Raw genomic sequence first — 20,774 nt, 5'->3', positions numbered from 1 at the left:
ACTTTGAAGTTTGTGGAAATGTGAAATTAATGTAGGAGAATATAACACATTAGATCTGGTAAAAGATAATACAAACAAAAAAACATGTGTTTTCTTTTTTGCATCATCTTTGAAATGCAAGAAAAATGCCAGACAGTGACGTAGGATTCTAGATGTAATTTAGATGTTGTCCACCAGATGGCAGCAGTGGGTGTGCAAAGTTTCAGACTGATCCAGTGAAGAATTACATCACTACACAATATTTTGTATCAAGTCTGCCAGGAGTTTTCCCAAATGTATCGAATTGGTTTTCAAGTACATAACTATAGAGAACATACAAAAATGCTATGGTAATACAACATTTAAGTTTGCACACTCCCAGGAATGTCATACATGATGGATCATTAGCTTCCCTACAGAAAAGACACTAACCTTCACACATCTAGATGGCCGGGCGGGGTGGGTGTGGAGCCAGAGGTCAAACTGTAGAACCTAGTTCCAACATTTGAATATAAAAATTTATTTTTCAAACAAAACTACATCACATTTTATCTCTGGGACCCTCAGGATGACAAATCAGAGCAAGATTACTGAATGTAAGTACATTATTTACCTTCAGAGGTGAATGTACCAAACCAGTTGCCGTGATAAAAGTGTTTTGTTGTTGTGCACTATCCTCAAACAATAGCATGGTATTTTTTTAGCTGTAATAGCTACTGTAAATTGGACACTGCAGTTAGATTAACAAGAATTTAAGCTTTCTGCCCATATAAGACATGTCCCGGAAAGTTGGCTGTTGTTTACAACACCATTCTAGTCACATATCGCATATTAAGCAGCAACCGTCCCGTATAAGGGACACCGTTCCCATAGAGGTTGGTACCCATAAGCAATCATTTCTGATGAAAAAACAGAAATGTGAAAAATTGATGGATATAGCATTTTGGAAATAAACTTTGAATGTGCATTTAGTATATGAGTAATGGCATAATGTATGCAATAGTGTAGGTAGGTGCTAACATGTGCATTGCATGTAATGTAAGTGTGTTCGTGTACATACATGCTAATACAATTTGTACCACCCACCCTCCTATCAGCTCCTGATAGCTAAGTGGATCATTAATCTAAAAGTCATTTCTGACAGCCAGAGAGAGAGGTGGTAGGGGGAGGAGGTGAGAATGGCCTTATCCAGAGTAATGGGGAAAGGTGTCAATTAATAAGCCTGTGATCACTTCACTGAGCGAGCTCCTCTGACTGGGGCTGCTGAACCAATCTTATCTCTGTCCAGCTCCACTACTCAACACTCACATCGGTCCAAAACACAAACGACACAGTGTTGTCTGTTTTGTGTGCTAGGTGGCTGTGGCACAGTGGCACGCCATGCCAACACTATCAACTATGCCCAGACAACTCAGAGGGAACCACAGATCATTTTGCTCTGTTGTTTATTGGCTAGCCTCGCTCTGACAGTCTACAGAATCAGACTGACACAGTGTGAGCCCCTGACTATCACAGGACAGGACAGGACAGCCCAGAGGACTTGCAGAGTTAGCAGATAGAGGAGGCTCAAATACCATCAGATCTGTTTACAGCAGTGGAGCAAAGCATTCTCTACAGTATGTTTCTGTCGCTCTATCTGTGAGTAGCCTATCCTTATCTTTCTCTTTGTTGCTCAGATTGCCACTAAAGATTATGCTGACAGACGATGGGGAGTATTGTGTGTCATTAATCATCATCGTGTCACCATTGCTCGCTATCGTAATCATGGAGATCTATTCTCTCCATCATCACTCCGTACTATCAGCGATCTCCCTGGAACAGCTGCCCACCCAACTAACCACCCAAACAACCATCCAACCATCCATCCATCCATCCAACCAACCAACCAACCAACCAACCAGCTAGCCATCCAATCAACCAACCAACCAACCAACCAACCAACCAGCTAGCCATCCAACCAACCATCCATCCAGCTAGCCATCCAACCAGCTAGCCATCCAACCATCCAACCAACCAACCAGCTAGCCAACCATCCAACCATCCAACAACCCAACCAACCTACCAACACCATGGAGAAGGGAAAACAACCACGCCCAGTTACTTACAGCCCACCATCATCATGGCCACAGAGAAGATCTTCTCTCCATCCGTGGTGGGGGCGATGTTTCCGAACCCGATGGTGGTCAGGCTGGTCATGGTGAAGTAAAGAGACGTGATGTACAGAGAGTCTTTCCCGGGGCCACCCTCCCATTGGCCTGAGCCGCTGGCATTGTAGCAATATGGCGAGCCGAGGTTGATGGCTAACTGGTAGAGCCAGCTGTCCGTCTTGATGGTGTTGGTGACCTCATCAATGACCTCGTAGTCGCCAATGCTGTACCAGATGCAGGCCAGCCAGTGGGCCACCAGGCCAAACACACACACCAGTAGGACCAGTACAGCTGCTCCATACTCCAGATAGTGGTCCAGTTTACGGGCCACCCGGCCCAGACGCAGCAGGCGCACCACCTTCAGAGAGCTGAACAGACTGCTAATACCCTGGAGGAGACACAGAGAGGGAACAGGGGACATGGTAAAGGGTTAGTTAGGGTCAGGGTCATTGGGCAAAACTACATGGAATGTGCTGACATGTAGCACTAACCCCTCGGCCCTCAAATTAGCATGATGTAATCAACCCAACTGGTCCTGGGGTACAAAAACATGGATTCATTTCCATCTTGGTGAACGTCATCTGAATAAGGCTAAACAAAGTTCTATGAGTGGAGCTGAATAAGATAAAAGTAGGCATAATTGCAGCTTTCCCACTAGCCAGCCAAAACATAGAAAACACAATACAATGCCTCATAAAACCAGAATGCAGCTGTAATTTAGGTTCCATATCTCACTTCACACAAATTCTGTTGTATCCGAATCTAACAGCTTGTCTTGTATTCAGTGTTTTATCTCTTCTGACATAAGTGACACGTTCTCCAAAGTGCCTTTGTACTGTCTCTGTAATAAACACAACTTTCCCAGAGAGAGGACACAAAAGTAATTGGCTGAAAAACAAGCAGACAACAAACAAAAGGATTTTGCTTATATGGTAAAACCTTTAGTAGCCCGGAGCATGTGTATTGTGCTACTGTATCCACTTTATTTGTGTACACATTGAGGAACGGGTGGTAGGCAGGGGAGTCTCCACAAGGCAACAACAAAACAACATCCAGAGATAGTGTAATGTTTACAAACATGAATCTCAATACACTGCTTTTATCAGGTGAAGTATTGCAGCAACATAAAAGTACATGAAAGGCGAAAACATTGTATTCACTCGGAGTCAGCAGAGGAGCTGTCCCATCCCATCATCGCCTCCCCTCGGCCCCTCCCCTCTCCTCACTTCTCCCCTCCTCCCACAGCATCAAAGGCCTCCCCGGAGACCCCAGCTAAGCTCATATGTAAATGAGGAGCATATAACTATCCACATTAGAGAGGCTCACCGATAGGGCATTCAGATGAAAAGATAACAGTCCCCTGTAGCTCAGTTGGTAGAGCATGGCGCTTGCAACGCCAGGGTTGTGGGTTCGTTTCCCACGGGGGGCCAGTAGGAAAATGTATGCACTCACTAACTGTAAGTCGCTCTGGATAAGAGCGTCTGCTAAATGACTAAAATGTAAATGTAAATAACAGCACGGGTCGTAAAAAGCAGCAACACATGATGATGAATGATTACTGCTGGTAAGCACCTGTTTAATACAGATCAGCCTTGTTAAGTCATGTGTTGGGAGCAGTCATGCATGAATGTAAGAAATGGAGGGTGGTGACCCCTGGGCCTAGGCTATGTATGCCCCTACTGTTTTATCTTTTGTTTTATGTGTAATGTAAGTGCCTTAATGTGTTTGGACACCAGGAAGAGTAGCTGCTGCCTTGACAGCAGCTAATGGGGATCCCTAATAAATACAAATACAAAATAGGAGCAACATTAGACTAGACTGAGGAGGAGAAGAAGAGTTAATAGATTGAATACAATAATTATTTCTGGACAAAGTGTGCAGTTAATCAAATTGATAGCAAATTGCCACCATGATCTTGATCATTTGATTAAGATTCAAAGCTTTGTAGATGAAGAAATAAAGGAGTCCAGAGAGGTTTTCATCCTGAGGCATTGACTATTCAAGCCAATAAGGCAAGCTAATAGGGATGGGGTACCCTGTTTACCGGGTAACATGCTTCTTCTCCCTTGGGAGGGTTTAATGAATTTGTTTCCCCCTAGTTTCCCTACTCCAAGACAGTAGGCTGCATTATAATATTATACCTGAGTGCTAAATTAGCCTAATGCTAACCCAAACCCCCACAGCCAGCCTTAGCGCTAAGCTAATGCTTACCCAAACCCCCACAGCCCTAAGCGCTGGGCTAATGCTTACCCAAACCCCCACAGCCAGCCTTAGTGCTAGGCCAGGGTTTCCCAAACATTTTGATATCTGAAAATTCTTGCAACCCCAAACGTGAAAGAAATTGTGGAATTAACAGCCAATGTTTACTTTTCTATTTTGGGCTATTGCAGTCAATTGAAAAACATTCTAACAGTATTTCTGATTGTCTTCTCAAATCACCATCACATACTTTTAATGTGGGTCTATGACAGTCAATTGCAAATTAGTCTGACATAATGTATCTTATCTCACCACCACTAATGCTTGATGCATGTCGCGTCAGAGATTCTCAAAGTCAAGGGGCCTGGTCAACAGTGTGCACCTCATCTCTGCTGTCACATCCAACCGGGATCGATATTTGGTTTTAATGCAGACGAGAGCACAGAATCCAGCTTCACAAATATACTGTATGAGCTGGCATTTTATTGTGCTTTCAAGACAACTGGGACCTCGGAAAAATACGAGGTCAAATTATGTCAAATAATGACATCAGTGATCTTCAGGTCGGAAAGTCGGAGCTCTAGAAAGAGGCCAGAGTTCCCGAGAATTCAAATCAAATCAAATCAAATGTATTGGTCACATACACGTGTTTAGCAGATGTTATTGAGGGTGTAGCGAAATACTTGTGCTTCTAGCTCCGACAGTGCAGTAATATCTAACACGTAATATCTAACAATTTCACAACATATACCCAATACACACAAATCTAAATTAGGAATGAATTAAGAATATATACATATATACAGATGAAGTCGGAAGTTTACATACACCTTGCCCAAATACATTTAAACTCAGTTTTTCACAATTCCTGACATTTACTCCTAGTAAAAATTCCCAGTCTTAGGTCAGTTAGGATCACCACTTTATTTTAAGAATGTGAAATGTCAGAATAATAGTAGAGAGAATGATTTATTTCAGCTTTTATTTCTTTCATCACATTCCCAGTGGGGTCAGAAGTTTGCATACACTCAATTAGCATTTGGTAGCATTGCCTTTAAATTGTTTAACTTGGCTCAAACATTTCGGGTAGCCTTCCACAAGGTTCCCACAATAAGTTGGGTGAATTTTGGCCCATTCCTTCTGACAGAGCTGGTGTAACTGAGTCAGGTTTGTAGGCCTCCTTGCTCACACACGCTTTTTCAGTTCTGCCCACAAATTTTCTATAGGATTGAGGTCAGGGCTTTGTGATGGCCATTCCAATACCTTGACTTTGTTGTCCTTAAGCCATTTTGCCACAACTTTGGAAGTATGCTTGGGGTTATTGTCCATTTGGAAGACCCATTTGCGACCAAGCTTTAACTTCCTGACTGATGTCTTGAGATGTTGCTTCAATATTTCCACATAATTTTCCTTCCTCATGATGCCATCTATTTTGTGAAGTGCACCAGTCTCTCCTGCAGCAAAGCACCCCCTCAGCATGATGCTGCCACCCCCGTGCTTCACGGTTGGGATGGTGTTCTTCGGCTTGCAAGCCTTCCCCTTTTTCCTCCAAACATAACGATGGTCGTTATGGCCAAACAATTCTATTTTTGTTTCATCAGACCAGAGGACATTTATCCAAAAAGTACGATCTTTGTCCCCATGTGCAGTTGCAAACCGTAGTCTGGCTTTTTTACGGCGGTTTTAAATAACGGAAAAGTGGTGCGTGCATATGTATTCACCCCCTTTGCTATGAAGCCCCTAAATAAGATCTGGTGCAACCAATTACCTTCAAAAGTCCACCTGTGTGCAATCTAAGTGTCACATGATATCAGTATATCTTCACCTGTTTTGAAAGGCCCCAGAGTCTGCAACACCACTAAGCAAGGGGCACCACCAAGCAAGCGGCACCATGAAGACCAAGGAGCTCTCCAAACAGGTCAGGGACAAAGTTGTGGAGAAGTACAGATCACGGTTGGGTTATAAAAACATATCAGAAACTTTGAACATCCTACGGAGCACCATTAAATCCATTATTAAAAAATGGAAAAAATATGGCACCACAATAAACCTGCCAAGAGAGGGCCGCCCACCAAAACTCATGGACCAGGCAAGGAGGGCAATAATCAGAGAGGCAACAAAGAGACCAAAGATAACCCTGAAGGAGCTGCAAAGCACCACAGCAGAGATTGGAGTATCTGTACATAGGACCACTTTAAGCCGTACACTCCACTCATCACCCCGAGAATACCATCCCCACTGTGAAGCATGGTGGTGGGGATGTTTTTCATCGGCAGGTACTGGGAAACTGGTCAGAATTGAAGGAATGATGGATGGCGCTAAATACAGGGACATTCTTGAGGGAAACCTGTTTCAGTCTTCCAGAGATCTGAGACTGGGACAGAGGTTCACCTTCCAGCAGGACAATGACGCTAAGCATACTGCTAAAGCAACACTTGAGTGGTTTAAGGGAAAATATTTAAATGTCTTTGAATGGCCTAGTCAAAGCCCAGACCTCAATCCAATTGAGAATCTGTGGTATGACTTAAAGATTGCTGTACACCAGCGGAACCCATCCAACTTGAAGGAGCTGGAGCAGTTTTGCCTTGAAGAATGGGCAAAAATCCCAGTGGCTAGATGTGCCAAGCTTATAGAGACATACCCCAAGAGACTTGCAGTTGTAATTGCTGCAAAAGGTGGCTCTACAAAGTATTGAATAATTCTCAATAACGCTCAAGTTTTCTGTTTTTTTGTCTTATTTCTTGTTTGTTTCACAAAAATAAATATGTTGCATCTTCAAAGTGGTAGACATGTAAATCAAATGATACAAACCCCCAAAAAATCAATTTTAATTCCAGGTTGTAAGGCAACAAAATAGGAAAAATGCCAAGGGGGGTGAATACTTTCGCAAGCCACTGTAGAATACAGTATATACATATGAGATGAGTAATGCAAGATATGTAAACATTATTAAAGTGGCTAGTGTTTCATTTCTTAAAGTGGCCAGTGATATCTAGTCTATGTCTATAGGCAGCAGCCTCTAATGTGCTAGTGATGGCTGTTTAACAGTCCGATGGATGATAGCGGGGTGGACAGGCAGTGGCTCGGGTGGTTGATGTCCTTGATGATCTTTTTGGCCTTCCTGTGACATCGGGTGCTGTAGGTGTCCTGGAGGGCGGGTAGTTTGCCCCCGGTAATGCGTTGGACAGACCGCACCACACTCTCTGGAGAGCCTTGCGGTTGCGGGTGGTGCAGTTGCCGTACCAGGCGGTGATACAGCCCGACAGGATGCTCTCAATTGTGCATCTGTAAAAGTTTGTGAGGGTTTTAGGTGCCAAGCCAAATTTCTTTAGCCTCCTGAGGTTGAAGAGCCTCTGTTGTGCCTTCTTCACCACACTGTCTGTGTGGGTGGTCCATTTCAGTTTGTCAGTGATGTGTATGCCAAGGAACTTTAAGCTTTCCACCTTCTCCACTGCGGTCCCGTCGATGTGGATAGGGGGGTGCACCCTCTGCTGTTCCCTGAAGTCCACGATCATCTCCTTTGTTTTGTTGACGTTGAGTGAGAGTTGGATGACCGTTCAAAACTATTTTTCCCAGTCTTTGCTCGTGTTTTTCTGAGTTCCCAGTTGTTTTGAACGCACTAAAGTCGGAAGTCAGAGATTTCCGAGTTCCGAGTTCCCAGTTGTTGTGAATGTGGCATTAATGCTCAGAGGGAGATGGCAGGGTATTCCCTTTGAGTCAGGAACCAAAACTCCTCCGTAGTGACCCGTGAATGCAATCGGTCACATGACAGCTCGCTCAGCTGTTCGATTTTTGGCATGTCAACTGAGCCAGGATCACAGTCAAACGGATTGGGAAGTAGGTCCCAAAGTGCTCTTCCAAGCGTTGAAGGTGAGCAGTCATCACCGTTGTGGGAAACTTACTAATGCTGTTTTCTGTTTGAAAGACTCTCTCTCCAATAAGAAGTATTTCCTCTGAATCCACTGATTCGGTCACTCATCTGTATACTTTTTTTGCATTACCCGTGCATGCTTGCGTTCAGTTTCCCTAATATGTCTGTTACATAGGCAAGGAGGCACATTTTATTTTCATTACACAGAAAGTCAACCAAGTCAGTTTTTTTTTTTACATCCATTGTGAATGACAACAGTTCCTCTCTCAATGCGAAGAAATCTTGCCAACACTCCCCCTCGACAACCACCAAGCCTCTGTGTGAAATAGAACATTGTCATGCTATGATCTCATATCTCCAAATAGTGGTTTGATGTAGTTTACAATCGAAGTTACCTGCTGCAGTATATCTCGTAGTTCTGTGCTCAGCTCTTTTGCCACCAATTGCTCTCGGTGTATCATACAATGCGTCCATATGGCAGAGGGAGACACATTCATAACTAGAGTGCAGAGGCCTGCCTGCCGTCCCGCCATAGATGGAGCCCCATCTGTGCAAAAGCCCACCATTTGATCCCATGGAATCTGTTTTTCGTCAATATAGCCACGCAGCACACTGAACATCCCCTGTGCCATTTCATACTCGGGAATCGTGAGACAGAACAATATGTCCTTGTGAATAGCATCCCCCAACATGTATAGCGAACAAAAGTCAATGCGTGGGCATCTCAGTCCTCACAGCTAACATCCATTTGGAGAGCATAAACTGGGGAGTTTTTGAGTCGTTCAGTCAGAGTTTCCTCATGATCGCTAGCAATAGCATAAATTATTCGTTTAACAGTGTTATCTGACATAGGTATCGATGTGGGTTTCTGTACCTCGGCCTCCCCACACATTGTTTTCACCATATCAATTGTGGCCGGTAATATCAAAGTCTCTGCAATAGTGTGTGGTTTCATAGCGTAGCAGGCCTAGCCATTCAACGTGGGAATGATTCAAGTGCAACGGTGAAGTGCAGCCTTTTCCCATGATCTAAGGGCACTCTCTGGTTGAATTTGATCTTTTAGATTTGAATAATTTTCATTTAGATTTTTAAGGTTAACCATATTACAATGATTTTGAGATACAAAGGCGATATTATAATATATGTACAGTACCAGTCAAAAGTTTGAACACACCTACTCATTCAAGGGTTTTTCTTTATTTTTACATTGTAGAATAATAGTGAAGACATCAAAACTATGAAATAACACTTGTTTGGTTACTACATGATTCCATATGTGTTCTTTCATAGTTTTGATGTCTTCACTATTATTCTACAATGTAGAAAATAGTAAAAATAAAGAAAAACCCTGGAATGAGTACATGTGTCCAAACTTTTGACTGGTACTGTATATACATATATATCTTATATATCTCCCATGACCCGATTTTCATAACAGGTGACCCCACATGGGGTTGCGACCCCTAGTTTGGGAACTGCTGCGCTTGGATAATGCTTACCCAAACCCCTACAGCCCTAAGTACTCGGCTAATGCTTACCCAAACCCCATCAGCCAGCCTTAGCGCTAGGCTAATGCTTACCCAAACCCCCACACCCCTAAGCGCTAGGCTAATGCTAACCCAAGCCCCCACAGTGCTGAGGGAGAGGCTCCCTTGGGCCTGTCAGATTGTTTTTGTTCAGTGCAACATGCATGGCACACAAAAAGGTCACGCTGGATTAGCCAGTGCTGCCGTGGCCCCTGCAGACAGGAAAAGTGCGTCTGAGTGCACTTTACTGGGGCTCTGTGCCAGCAGGTAGCAGCCCAAACTACAGGGGGCTGCCTGCACCCTCCTCCCCTCCAAGACCTCAGGGAGCCTCAGCAGTCAGCAGCACACAGCAAAGAAGACTTGTGAACACATTACATCATGTCACATTCTAGCAGTCCTTGCTGCTAGAATGTGACTGTGTAGCCTTGTACACAAGTGTGATTCTCTGTGTGAAATATCTGCATGTTGTGTTTTGTGAAATCTTAAAGCATCCCCCTCACTATAGCGTACATCAGGGGTCCCCAACTACATTCAGCTGCGGACCGATCTTTTCTTGAGCAGATGGTCAGGGGGCCGGAACATAGTTATAAATAATTTGTACACTGCACATTGACCGCAAGAAGCCCAAACAGATATAGTATTTGACAAAAACATAATCATTTCAAACCTTGATCACATTGGAATACGATCACATATGTCTCTCTATTTATGCGTGGGAATACTTTAGGGCTGGGAATTGCCAGGTTCTTCACGATACGATATTAACATGATACTTAGGTGCCGATAAGAAATGTTTGCGATTCGATACTGTGATTTTATTGCGGTTCGATGTTCCAAACATATTGCTCACCATATGTCTGCTGCAGAGGGACAAGAGAGAGCCCTAATAAGAGTTTTGATCAGTCATGGAAATAAATGTGCTGAAAACAAATTGGCTCCCTATTTAAAAAGAAGATGGAGAACAAGCTATGAAGGAAAAATACTGGAGTTTTGGTGCAGGTACAGCCGAATTGTGCAAAACTAATATTACGATATCGTCAAAACGAATATCCCGATATGTAACGGTATAGATTTTTCCGCCGTCAGTAGAATACTTGGGAACAGATTTCCTAAATTAAAATCCATTTGAGCTGATTTCCTGGTGATTTTACAGTCTTTTAGGTGCAACAACAAAAATTCAACAAAACTTGGGTGGACAAATAAATTCACAGTTGGGGAACCCTGGCGTACAGCGACTAAAGCTCAACATGCATGAAAGCACGTGCAGCAGCTTAAGACATTTCAATGTGCAGCATAGCACTTGATATTTAGAATAGAACCTGATTTAAAATCAACCATAGAGCCATAGACGACACAACAGTAGTAGGCCTGATTACAAACAATGACGAGACAGCCTACAGGGAGGAGGTGAGGGCCCTGGCGGAGTGGTGCCAGGAAAATAACCTCTCCCTCAACGTCAACAAAACAAAGGAGCTGATCGTGCCCTTCAGGAAACAGCAGAGGGAGCACGCCCCTATCCACATCGACGGGACCGCAGTGGAGAAGGTGGTAGGCTTCAGGTTCCTCTGCGTACACATCACTGAAAATCTGAAATGGTCCACCCACACAGACAGTGGGGTGAAGAAGGCGCAACAGCGCCTCTTCAACCTCAGGAGGCTGAAGAAATACGGCTTGGCCCCTAAGACCCTCAGAAACTTTTACAGATGCACAATTGAGAGCATCCTGTCGGGCTGTATCACCGCCTGGTACGGCAACTGCATCGCCCGCAACCGCAGGGTTCTCCAGAGGGTGGTACGGTCTGTCGAACGCATCACCGGGAGCACACTACCCGCCCTCCAGGACACCTACAGCACCCGATGTCACAGGAAGGCCAAAAAGATCATCAAGGACATCAACCACCCGAGCCAATGCCTATTCACCCCGCTATCATCCAGAAGGCGAGGTCAGTACAGGTGCATCAAAGCTGGGACCAAAAGACGGAAAAACTGCTTCTATCTCAAGGCCATCAGACTGTTAAATAGCCATCACTAGCCGGCTACCACCCAGCTACTCAACCCTGCACCTTAGAGGCTTCTGCCCTATATAGACATGGAATCACAGGCCACTTTAATAATGGAACACTAGTCACTTTAATAATGTTTACATACTGCTTTACTCATCTCATATGTATATACTGTACTGTATTCTATTCCACTGTCTCTTAGTCAATGCCACTCCGACATTACTCATCCTAATATTTATATATTTCTTAATTCCATTCTTTTACTTTTAGATTTGTGTATTGTTGTGAATTGTTAGATACTACTGCACTGTTGGAGCTAGGAACACAAGCATTTCACTACACCCACAATAACATCTGCTAAATATGTGTATGTGACCAAAACATTTGATTTGATTTACATTTACATCATTGAGCAGACGCTCTTATCCAGAGCGACTTACAAATTGGTACATTCAACTTATGATAGCCAGTGGGACAACCACTTTTTTTTAATGGGGGGTGGGGGAGGATTGCTTTTATACTATTCCAGGTATTCCTTAAAGAGGTAGGGTTTCAAGTGTCTCCGGAGGGTGGTCAGTGACTCCGCTGTCCTGGCGTCGTGGGGGAGCTTGTTCCACCATTGGGGTGCCAGAGCAGCGAATAGCTTTGACTGGGCTGAGTGGGAACTGTGCTTCCATAGAGGTATTGCGGCTAGCAGGCCAGAGGTGGATGAACGTAGTGCCCTCGTTTGGGTGTAGGGTCTGATCAGAGCCTGAAGGTAAGGAGGTGCCGTTCCCCTCACAGCTCCGTAGGCAAGCACCATGGTCTTGTAGTAGATGTAAGCCTCAACTGGAAGCCAGTGGAGTGTGCGGAGGAGCGGGGTGACATGAGAGAACTTGGGAAGGTTGAACACCAGACGGGCTGCAGCGTTCTGGATAAGTTGTAGGGGTTTAATGGCACAGGCAGGGAGCCCAGCCAACAGCGAGTTGCAGTAATCCAGACGGGAGATGACAAGTGCCTGGATTAGGACCTGTGCCGCTTTCTGTGTAAGATATTCTGTGTAAGGTAATTTGATTTGATTTGATTTAATGTTGAAAGGCAAAAACTGTCATCAAAATGTAAACCTCCAGAGAAAAAAGGGCAAAAAACCAACCCAGACATAAAAGTAAAAGTATCCTTATTACCCGTTGTATCTCTTTCTGTTTGACATCTCTTTTGTCTTTCCCTGTCATTCTCTCTCTCACCTCTCACTCTCTAGCTCCTCTATTATATTTTCTCTGTTCTCTCTCTCTACACTGCATGTTTCAGAGTGACGATAGGTCTTGGGAACGCACTACAATACATTGTGCACATTGGCCACCACACCCGGGCTGTACATGACCCTTTTCCCTCAATATGAGCTCACAGCTTGACACAGAGACAAATCATCACTTTGAGTTTTGAAAAGTGGTTGTGGTTGTGCATTTGAATCCTATTGATTTCCTATGAGCCCCTCATGGCTGCTCCTGCCCCTCTCCCTCTGTGAGCTAGTGGACTTCACAGCCATATCCCAGCAGGAGCTCTAAGAAACTATCAGGCCCACGGGAGAAACCCCAGAGAGGCACACAAACCTGAACTAACATACAGCAGGAGACCATTCACCTACTGTATCCTGACCAGACACCAATACAAAACATATTTCACCCCTTCACACCAGCTTCAAATAACAGCAGGGAACCAGTTCTCCTATTCTAGCAACTTGGGCACCTCAGCCATCAATACAGCAGACATGTATTTTATATAACCTACAGTCAATGTTCCCTCTAAGCTGCGTGTACAGCTCCCCTCAGACTGCTGCTGCACAGAATAAATGTTTCGCTCTGCTGTGGGAATTGTGCTCGAATCAACGCAATATTAGTCACTTTCAATGTAGCATACTGAAACAAAATAAACTATGCAAGACTTACTATGCAAAATGAACTGTGCAAAATATTTTATTGCATTGACATGCACGACTCAGGCCCGTACTCTACACAGACGGGTGCGCCATAATTAATCAGAGCTGCAGTAGGCCCATATAGCCATTGCCATATATGGATCTGTGCCATTCACTTTGAACTGGACAGCATGAGCGGTCGTGAGTAGATGCGCCTGTTTTGAGATCAAAGCGAGAGCTGCATGTAGCCACCTGTGCACATTTGTTCATATTCTTTGCTAGTTAGTGAGTTATTAGCCCAGTTATAGCTAATTTCTAGTCAACAATGGGGGAGTGGTTAATACCTACAAGAGCACAAACAGTGTGCATTCCTAGCCATCTTTGAAAAGCAAGTCAGGTAAAGAGCTCTTTTAATGTCTAAAAGGGGCAGTGTTGTATTTTGAGACAGGCTTGAATAAGCTAAGTAGCCAATAGGCAGAGGGTAGCATAATGTGTCTGATTCTCTGTAATAATGGTATGGGAATAATAATGAATTTTATTTTGTAAAGTGGTTTCTTGCATCAAACAACACAACATTTTCAGTTACATCCTTGTCTGAAGGACAAGTGGATAAACAGGTTAATGTCAAGCCCTGCATGTTTTTTTCAAAAGTCTCATGGAATGAACACCACACATTGGCTGCTACTGTAGGCTGAATGATAGAACACCTATTTCCTAGTTAAAATGTTATGGGATGCATTTTCTCAATTTTTTTTATGGTAGGCCACTCTGGTAGGCCTACATTATGTATTGCCTTACCTCCATAACTTACTACATTCGCACACACTGTATATATATTTTCTGTTGTATTTTTGACTTTATGTTTTGTTTACTCCATATGTAACTCTGTGTTGTTGTTTTTATCGGACTGCTTTGCTTTATCTTGGCCAGGTCGCAGTTGTAAATGAGAACTTGTTCTCAACTGGCTTACCTGGTTAAATAAAGGTGAAATAAAAAAATTAACATTTTTTAAAAAAGAATAATGATCAAATAGCCACAGTAGCCTTCTTGGCCACTGTTAAAACTGTAACTTAAAGCGGGTACAGCCCCAGTGTTCACAGTAAACACGCGCCGGAAGTTGCACAGAATTTTCATAATGTTCAAGTTTACGCTCAGCAGACCTGAAATTTACTCAGTGCCGAAAAAAATTAGGGAACATTGCCTACAGTATATATAACGTATATAAACATGTATTTTTTATAACCTACACAGCAAAGTACAGTATCATTGACCTGGATACACACAAACACACACTCACTCACTCTCTCCTAAAACATGTGTTTTATGACCTATACTCAAGAAATGATGGTGATGGAGAGCCTATCATTGAACTCTAGAAAAGCAGTGACACCGTCCATAGGTTTTTCTGTTTAAAATGCAATTAATTGTGTTCTATATGATTGGGTTGAAGGAGTATTGATCATTGCTTCTCCTGGAGGACTGATAATTGTCTAGAGCTCGTCAGCCTCAGAGCTTTTTAAAGAAGACCTAATTTCTGGATTTCAGAGCCGACCTAAGAAGCAACTGTTAGAAGTACAACTGACTTTAATGTACCTCCCGGCAGGAGTACCTTTAGATTATGTCTAACCCCTTTCCCCAAGCCAGCCTACCGTACCTCATCCACGTTCTCAAAGGCATTGATTATGTCATAGGGCAGGCAGGACAGCAGGTCAATGACGAACCAGGTCTTCAGGTAGTTCATCCTGATCAGCTTGGGGTCTGAGATGACCTCCCCACCTGGCCCCACGAAGGTGGTGTGGAAGTTGAGTACGATGTCCACCAGGAAGATGACATCCACCACACTGTCCAGCACCAGCCACACAATGTTGTTCTGCTTGGTCTTGAAGGACACGTTGTAGGGCACCATGATGGCCGTGTAGAAGGTGAGGACGAGGATGACCCAGTCCCAGGTGGTCTTGAAGGTGCAGTAGTGGAGGATGATGTGGGGGGGAGTCTTAGGAGCCTCCTGTTTGTACTGTGGGAGGATGTCTGAACCTAGCTGGAGAACCTGAGAACACAGAGGGATTGCGAGAGAGAGAGAGAGAGAGAGAGAGAGAGAGAGAGAGAGAGAGAGAGAGAGAGAGAGAGAGAGAGAGAGAGAGAGAAAGGGACAGACAGTTATAAGAGGAGGAGACACTTTCAATTTTAATGTGGATAGTTCTCATCTTTTTTATTTTTTATTTAACCTTTATTTAACTAGGCAAGTCAGTTAAGAACAAATTATTTTTACAATGACGGCCTCCACACGACGACGCTGGGCCAATTGTTCGCCGCCCTATGGGACTCCCAATCACGGCCGGTTGTGATACAGCCTGGAATCGAACCAGGGGGTCTGTAGTGACGCCTCAAGCACTGAGATGCAGTGCCTTAGACCACTGTGCCACTCGGGAGCCCTAGATCTCATACAGACTATATCAGGAATGGGGCTGCCTGACTCCATGTTATAAAAGTGGGTTGGGTGCTCGCTGAGAAGAGTAACAGAGGCTGCAATTCTCATCTAATCCTCATCATCAGATGTGCCAATCAAACAGGCCTCGGTCAAGACCAGAACCGCTGTTCAAAATGAGAACTTAAATTAAGCACACAAAAGCCTTCTCAGAGAAATAGCAGCACATCTGACATTCCGTGTACTCAATGTGAGATGTCAGATGCTCTTCAGATGAATCACCTGCCTAATCTATTGAATGTTCCCCAGATTTGATTTGATTTGATATTACAAAACCACTCAGACATCTTGTTCTTGGTTATGTAAATGAGGAGAGATAGTAAAACTCATCCTTCTTTTCTTTTCTTTTCTTGTCTGAGTTTTGATTTTGTCTTACCTCTCTGTCTGAGAGAGACCAGTAGGGGTAAGCAAATCACAAAATCCAAATCACAATCCCCTTTGCATGAATTAACTGTAAGTATAATTTGATGGTGATAGATATTGTTCATCGGTACTTACCAAAGGGGCAGGAGTGAAAATCCAACACTAAGGTTTATGTTAAATAATCCACTGCCCTGAAACATCAAAAGATGACTCAGGACAGGAGGCCAGTCAGGTCAGGTCACTTAACTAGGGTAAAGATAAGGTAAAGTGAACATGGCTCGTCTCAAAACAAGTCATCTGAGTTTCCAGCAGACGGAGACAGTGAAAGTGCTCGCGGCACACTGCCTCCGTCTCTCTGCTAGGCATGCAATATTAATGACACCCAGTACAGCCGCAGCCCACAGCGAACTGTACAAGATCATTAGCCAGCAAGAATCCTCTCATCCGGAAGCTGTCTTTATTGTCGCGGGTGACAGAGGACAGAGAAGGCAGACTGTTTTGAGAATAGTCATTGGAAAATGTTCAAAGATTCACCCACCCGGACTCATCCATCAACATTGAGGAATATACATTGTCAGTCACAGGCTTGTGTTGATGATGTTTTACCCACAATAACAATCCGGACATACCCCAACCAAAAACTCTGGATGAACAGAGATATCCGTATCATGCTGGGAGCCCATACTGCAGGATTAAACTTGAATTGATGTTTGACAACTCAGACTCGCGAAACATGTGGCAAGGACTACAGACTATCACAGACTACAAAGGAAAATCCAGCTGTGCTGTGCCCACCGAAGCCTCCCTCCCAGAATTGCTTAACACATTCTATGCTCGTGTAGTATCGCGTCAATGCTGGTAATTATTGCTGTCAAACAAAGAGTCCGCTTAGGCTGTACTTTGATTATAAGTTTTATTTATATCACAAGATTTCAGCATAAGTTTACAGACCCTGCAGGGCTGGAGAACAGTGTCCAAAGATAATCTGTCTGTTCTAACCCCTTCTTTGCCTAGCCTATACTTATAAGATATGCAAAAATATGGGTTGCTCCCTCTGCTGTCCAATCACCTGTCTCCCCTGGGGCGTCACCCTAAAAACGGCTCTTTTGGAACTAAAATAAACATCCCCTCACGTTCCATTAGAATAGTCATAATCTTAATACACTACACTCGCTTCGAGGCAGACAATACCATGCCATCCAGGAAGACTCTCGCTGCTCTGGACAACCAGGTGCATTTCGCTCTCCGAGGCTGAAGTGAGGAAAACTCTCAAAAGAGTAAATACTCACAAAGTCGCAGGCCCAGATGCCATCCCTGGCCACGTCCTCAGAGTGTGTGCTGACCAGCTGTCTTCTCTGACATCTTCAACCTGTCCCTGTCCCAGGCTGTAGTCTCCACTTACTTCAAGGAGACCACCATCGTCCCAGTGCCCAAGAAAAATAAGGTGACATGCCCAAATGACTATCATGCCTTCCCACTCACCCCGGTCATCATGAAGTGGTTTGAGAAGCTGGTGATGGCCCACATCAAGGCCAGCATGCCAGGTACACTGGACCCACTCCAATTTCCCCACCGCTCCAACAGATCCACGGAAGATGCCATTTCCATAGCTACTCACACGGCCGTAACAATCTGAGAATGCTGTTCATTGACTATAGTTCAGCATTCAGCACTATTGCTCGCTCCAAGCTCGACACCCTCAGAGCCCTGGGTCTGGACACCACCCTCTGCAACTGGATCCTGGACTTCCTGACGGGCAGACCACAGGCTGTGAGGATTGGCAACAACACCTCCTCCACACTGACTCTTAACACAGGGGCCCCACAGGGGTGTTTTCTCAACCTTCTGCTGTAATCCCTGTTCACCCACGACTGCATGGCTTTGCACGACACCAAATCCATCATCAAGTTTCCTGACGACACCTTGGTTGTAGGCCTGATAACCAACAACGATGAGTCAGCCTATAGGGAGGAGGTAAGTGAACTGGTATTGTGGTGCCAGGACAACAAACTCTCCCTCAACGTCAGCAAAACAAAGGAGTTGATTGTTGACTTCAGGAAGCAGAAGAGGGAACATGTCCCGATCCACATCAACGGGAATGCAGTAGAGAGAGTCAGCAGTTTTAAGTTCCTCAACATCTACATCACAGAGGACTTGACATGGACCAACAACACCACAATTCTTGTCAAAAAGGTGCAACAGCGTCTCTACTTCCTAAGGCGGCTGAAGAAATTTGGCATGCCACCCCGGGTCCTCTCCAAATACTACCGCTGCACCATCGAGAGAGTCCTGATCAGTTCCATCACAGCCTGGTATGGGAATTGCTCCGTCCACGACCGCAAGGCCCTTCAGTGGGGGGTGAAGACGGCCCAGTACATCACTGGGATCGGCCTCCCACCCTTTCAGGACATCTACTCCAAACGGTGCCAGAGGAAGACCCGCAGCATCATCAAGGACCCCATACACCCCAGCCACGAGCTGTTCACTCCCTTACCGTCCAGCAGACAGTATCGGAGCATGAGGTCTGATGCCAACAGGCTCAGAGACAGTTTCTATCTACAAACCATCAGACTGCTGAACACCCTTCACTGGACTGACCACCTGCTCTGATTTTCTGCACCTTAGCACACACACTCACTCACGCACACACCCACACAGACATACACACATCCACACACACTCATATACATTCATGCTACACACACATCACAACTGCTGCTAACAGACTGTTGTTATAATAGCTAAATACTGCACAATTTAAACACTTGCCCCGCAATCCCCCCTTCTCCAAAACACGTGTAAATATTGGATTATAAATTGTGCCTTCTTGTGTTACGCATATGGTGTATACCAAGAGTATGCCGTACATACAACTAATAAAACTTGAAACTTGAACGTACAGTATGTATGAGGAGGTATGTATGTGTGTGTGTTTGTATGTGTGTGTGTGTGTGTACAGTGAACAGTGAACAGTTTGTACAGTATGTGTGCGTGTGTACAGTCAAACATCAGGTCATGCAATCTTCACCTAGAAGTCCTCTCCTGTGTCTCTGCTCTTCTGTCTCTTATAAAATAAAATAAAACGATTTGGCCATCTCTGTTTCTCTCTCTGTTTAGGCCCTGTATGTTAATAGTTTGTCTTCTCTCTCTGCACTAGGCCCAGGACCTGAATGTGATCGAGGAGATAATCAACTGGTGTCTGTCTAACTCCCTACACCACAACCCTAACCTGGTCTATACCTAGCTCTACATGTGACACAGCACTTACCTCTGCCAGACGGGATTGCTTGGGTTGGCTGACCTCATGGCTGCTCATAGGAGTGAGCTGCTGTGGTGTGGTATGGTGGCTGGTGTTGCGGTTATTATGTGTCAGTGCCCGGGTCAGCCGTGCAAACTTGGTCCATCCTGCAGACATAAAAAACGTTGACACATTTAGCACAGCTTGGCCATATGGAAAAGGTACATAAATAATATACATTTCAAAACCACTTGGAGAAACACTAAAAGCATACGCTATTAACCATACATAAATAATATACATTTCAAAACCACTTGGAGAAACACTAAAAGCATACGCTATTAACCATACATTAATAAATGACTTCATCTAAAGATGACTTAATCTTGTTGTAAAACCAGCAGCTATGGATTCAAAGCCACAGTAATGAGGTAGGCACTAGGCATGCACAGCAAAAGTCTGGGTCTTCTGTAGCTCAGTTGGTCAAATAAAATAAAATAAAATAAAATTGTATTTGCCACATGCGCCGAATACAACAGGTGTAGACCTTACAGTGAAATGCTTACTTACAAGCCCTTAACCAACAATGCAGTCAGTAAAAAATAGAAAATAGCAAATAATTAACGAGCAGCAGTAAAATTAAATAACAATTGTGAGGCTATATACAAGGGGTACTGGTACAGAGTCAATGTGCGGGGGCACCGGTTAGTTGAGGTAATTGAGGAAATATGTACATGTGGGTAGAGTTAAAGTGACTATGCATAAATAATAAACAGAGTAGCAGCAGCGTAAAATAGGGGGTTGGGGGAGGGGGGCAATGCAAATAGTCCAGGTAGCCATGATTAGCTGTTCAGGAGTCTTATGGCTTGGGGGTAGAAGCTGTTAAGAAGCCTCTTAGACCTAGACTTGGCGCTCCGGTACCGCTTGCCGTGCGGTAGAGCATGGCACTTGCAATGCCAGGATAGTGGGTTCGATTCCAGGGACCACCTGTACGTAAAATGTATGCACGAATGACTGTCAGTTGCTTTGGATAAAAGTGTCTTTGAAATAGCCCTCAGCTCCAGGGTCTC

The 20,774-nt window shown here is 44.3% G+C and overlaps 1 protein-coding gene across 1 annotated transcript in view; it reads right to left on the bottom strand.

The window, feature by feature from the left end:
• LOC311145804 (voltage-gated delayed rectifier potassium channel KCNH5-like) overlaps window positions 1-20,774 on the bottom strand; it is a gene marked incomplete at its 5' end in the record, with an annotated part of 81,240 nt that overhangs the window by 46,743 nt on the left and 13,723 nt on the right. The window contains 3 exons of the mRNA XM_084182115.1: window positions 2,085-2,514; window positions 15,273-15,665; window positions 19,735-19,871. Of these exons, the coding sequence (XP_084038241.1) occupies window positions 2,085-2,514; window positions 15,273-15,665; window positions 19,735-19,871 (960 nt within the window). The remainder of the gene's footprint in view (window positions 1-2,084; window positions 2,515-15,272; window positions 15,666-19,734; window positions 19,872-20,774) is intronic.

This window comes from Coregonus lavaretus (assembly GCF_964263955.1).
Source record: "Coregonus lavaretus genome assembly, chromosome: 18".
Lineage (NCBI taxonomy): Eukaryota > Metazoa > Chordata > Actinopteri > Salmoniformes > Salmonidae > Coregonus > Coregonus lavaretus.
Note: the sequence above shows the minus strand (reverse complement) of the source record. Positions and strands in the feature narration are given on the sequence as shown.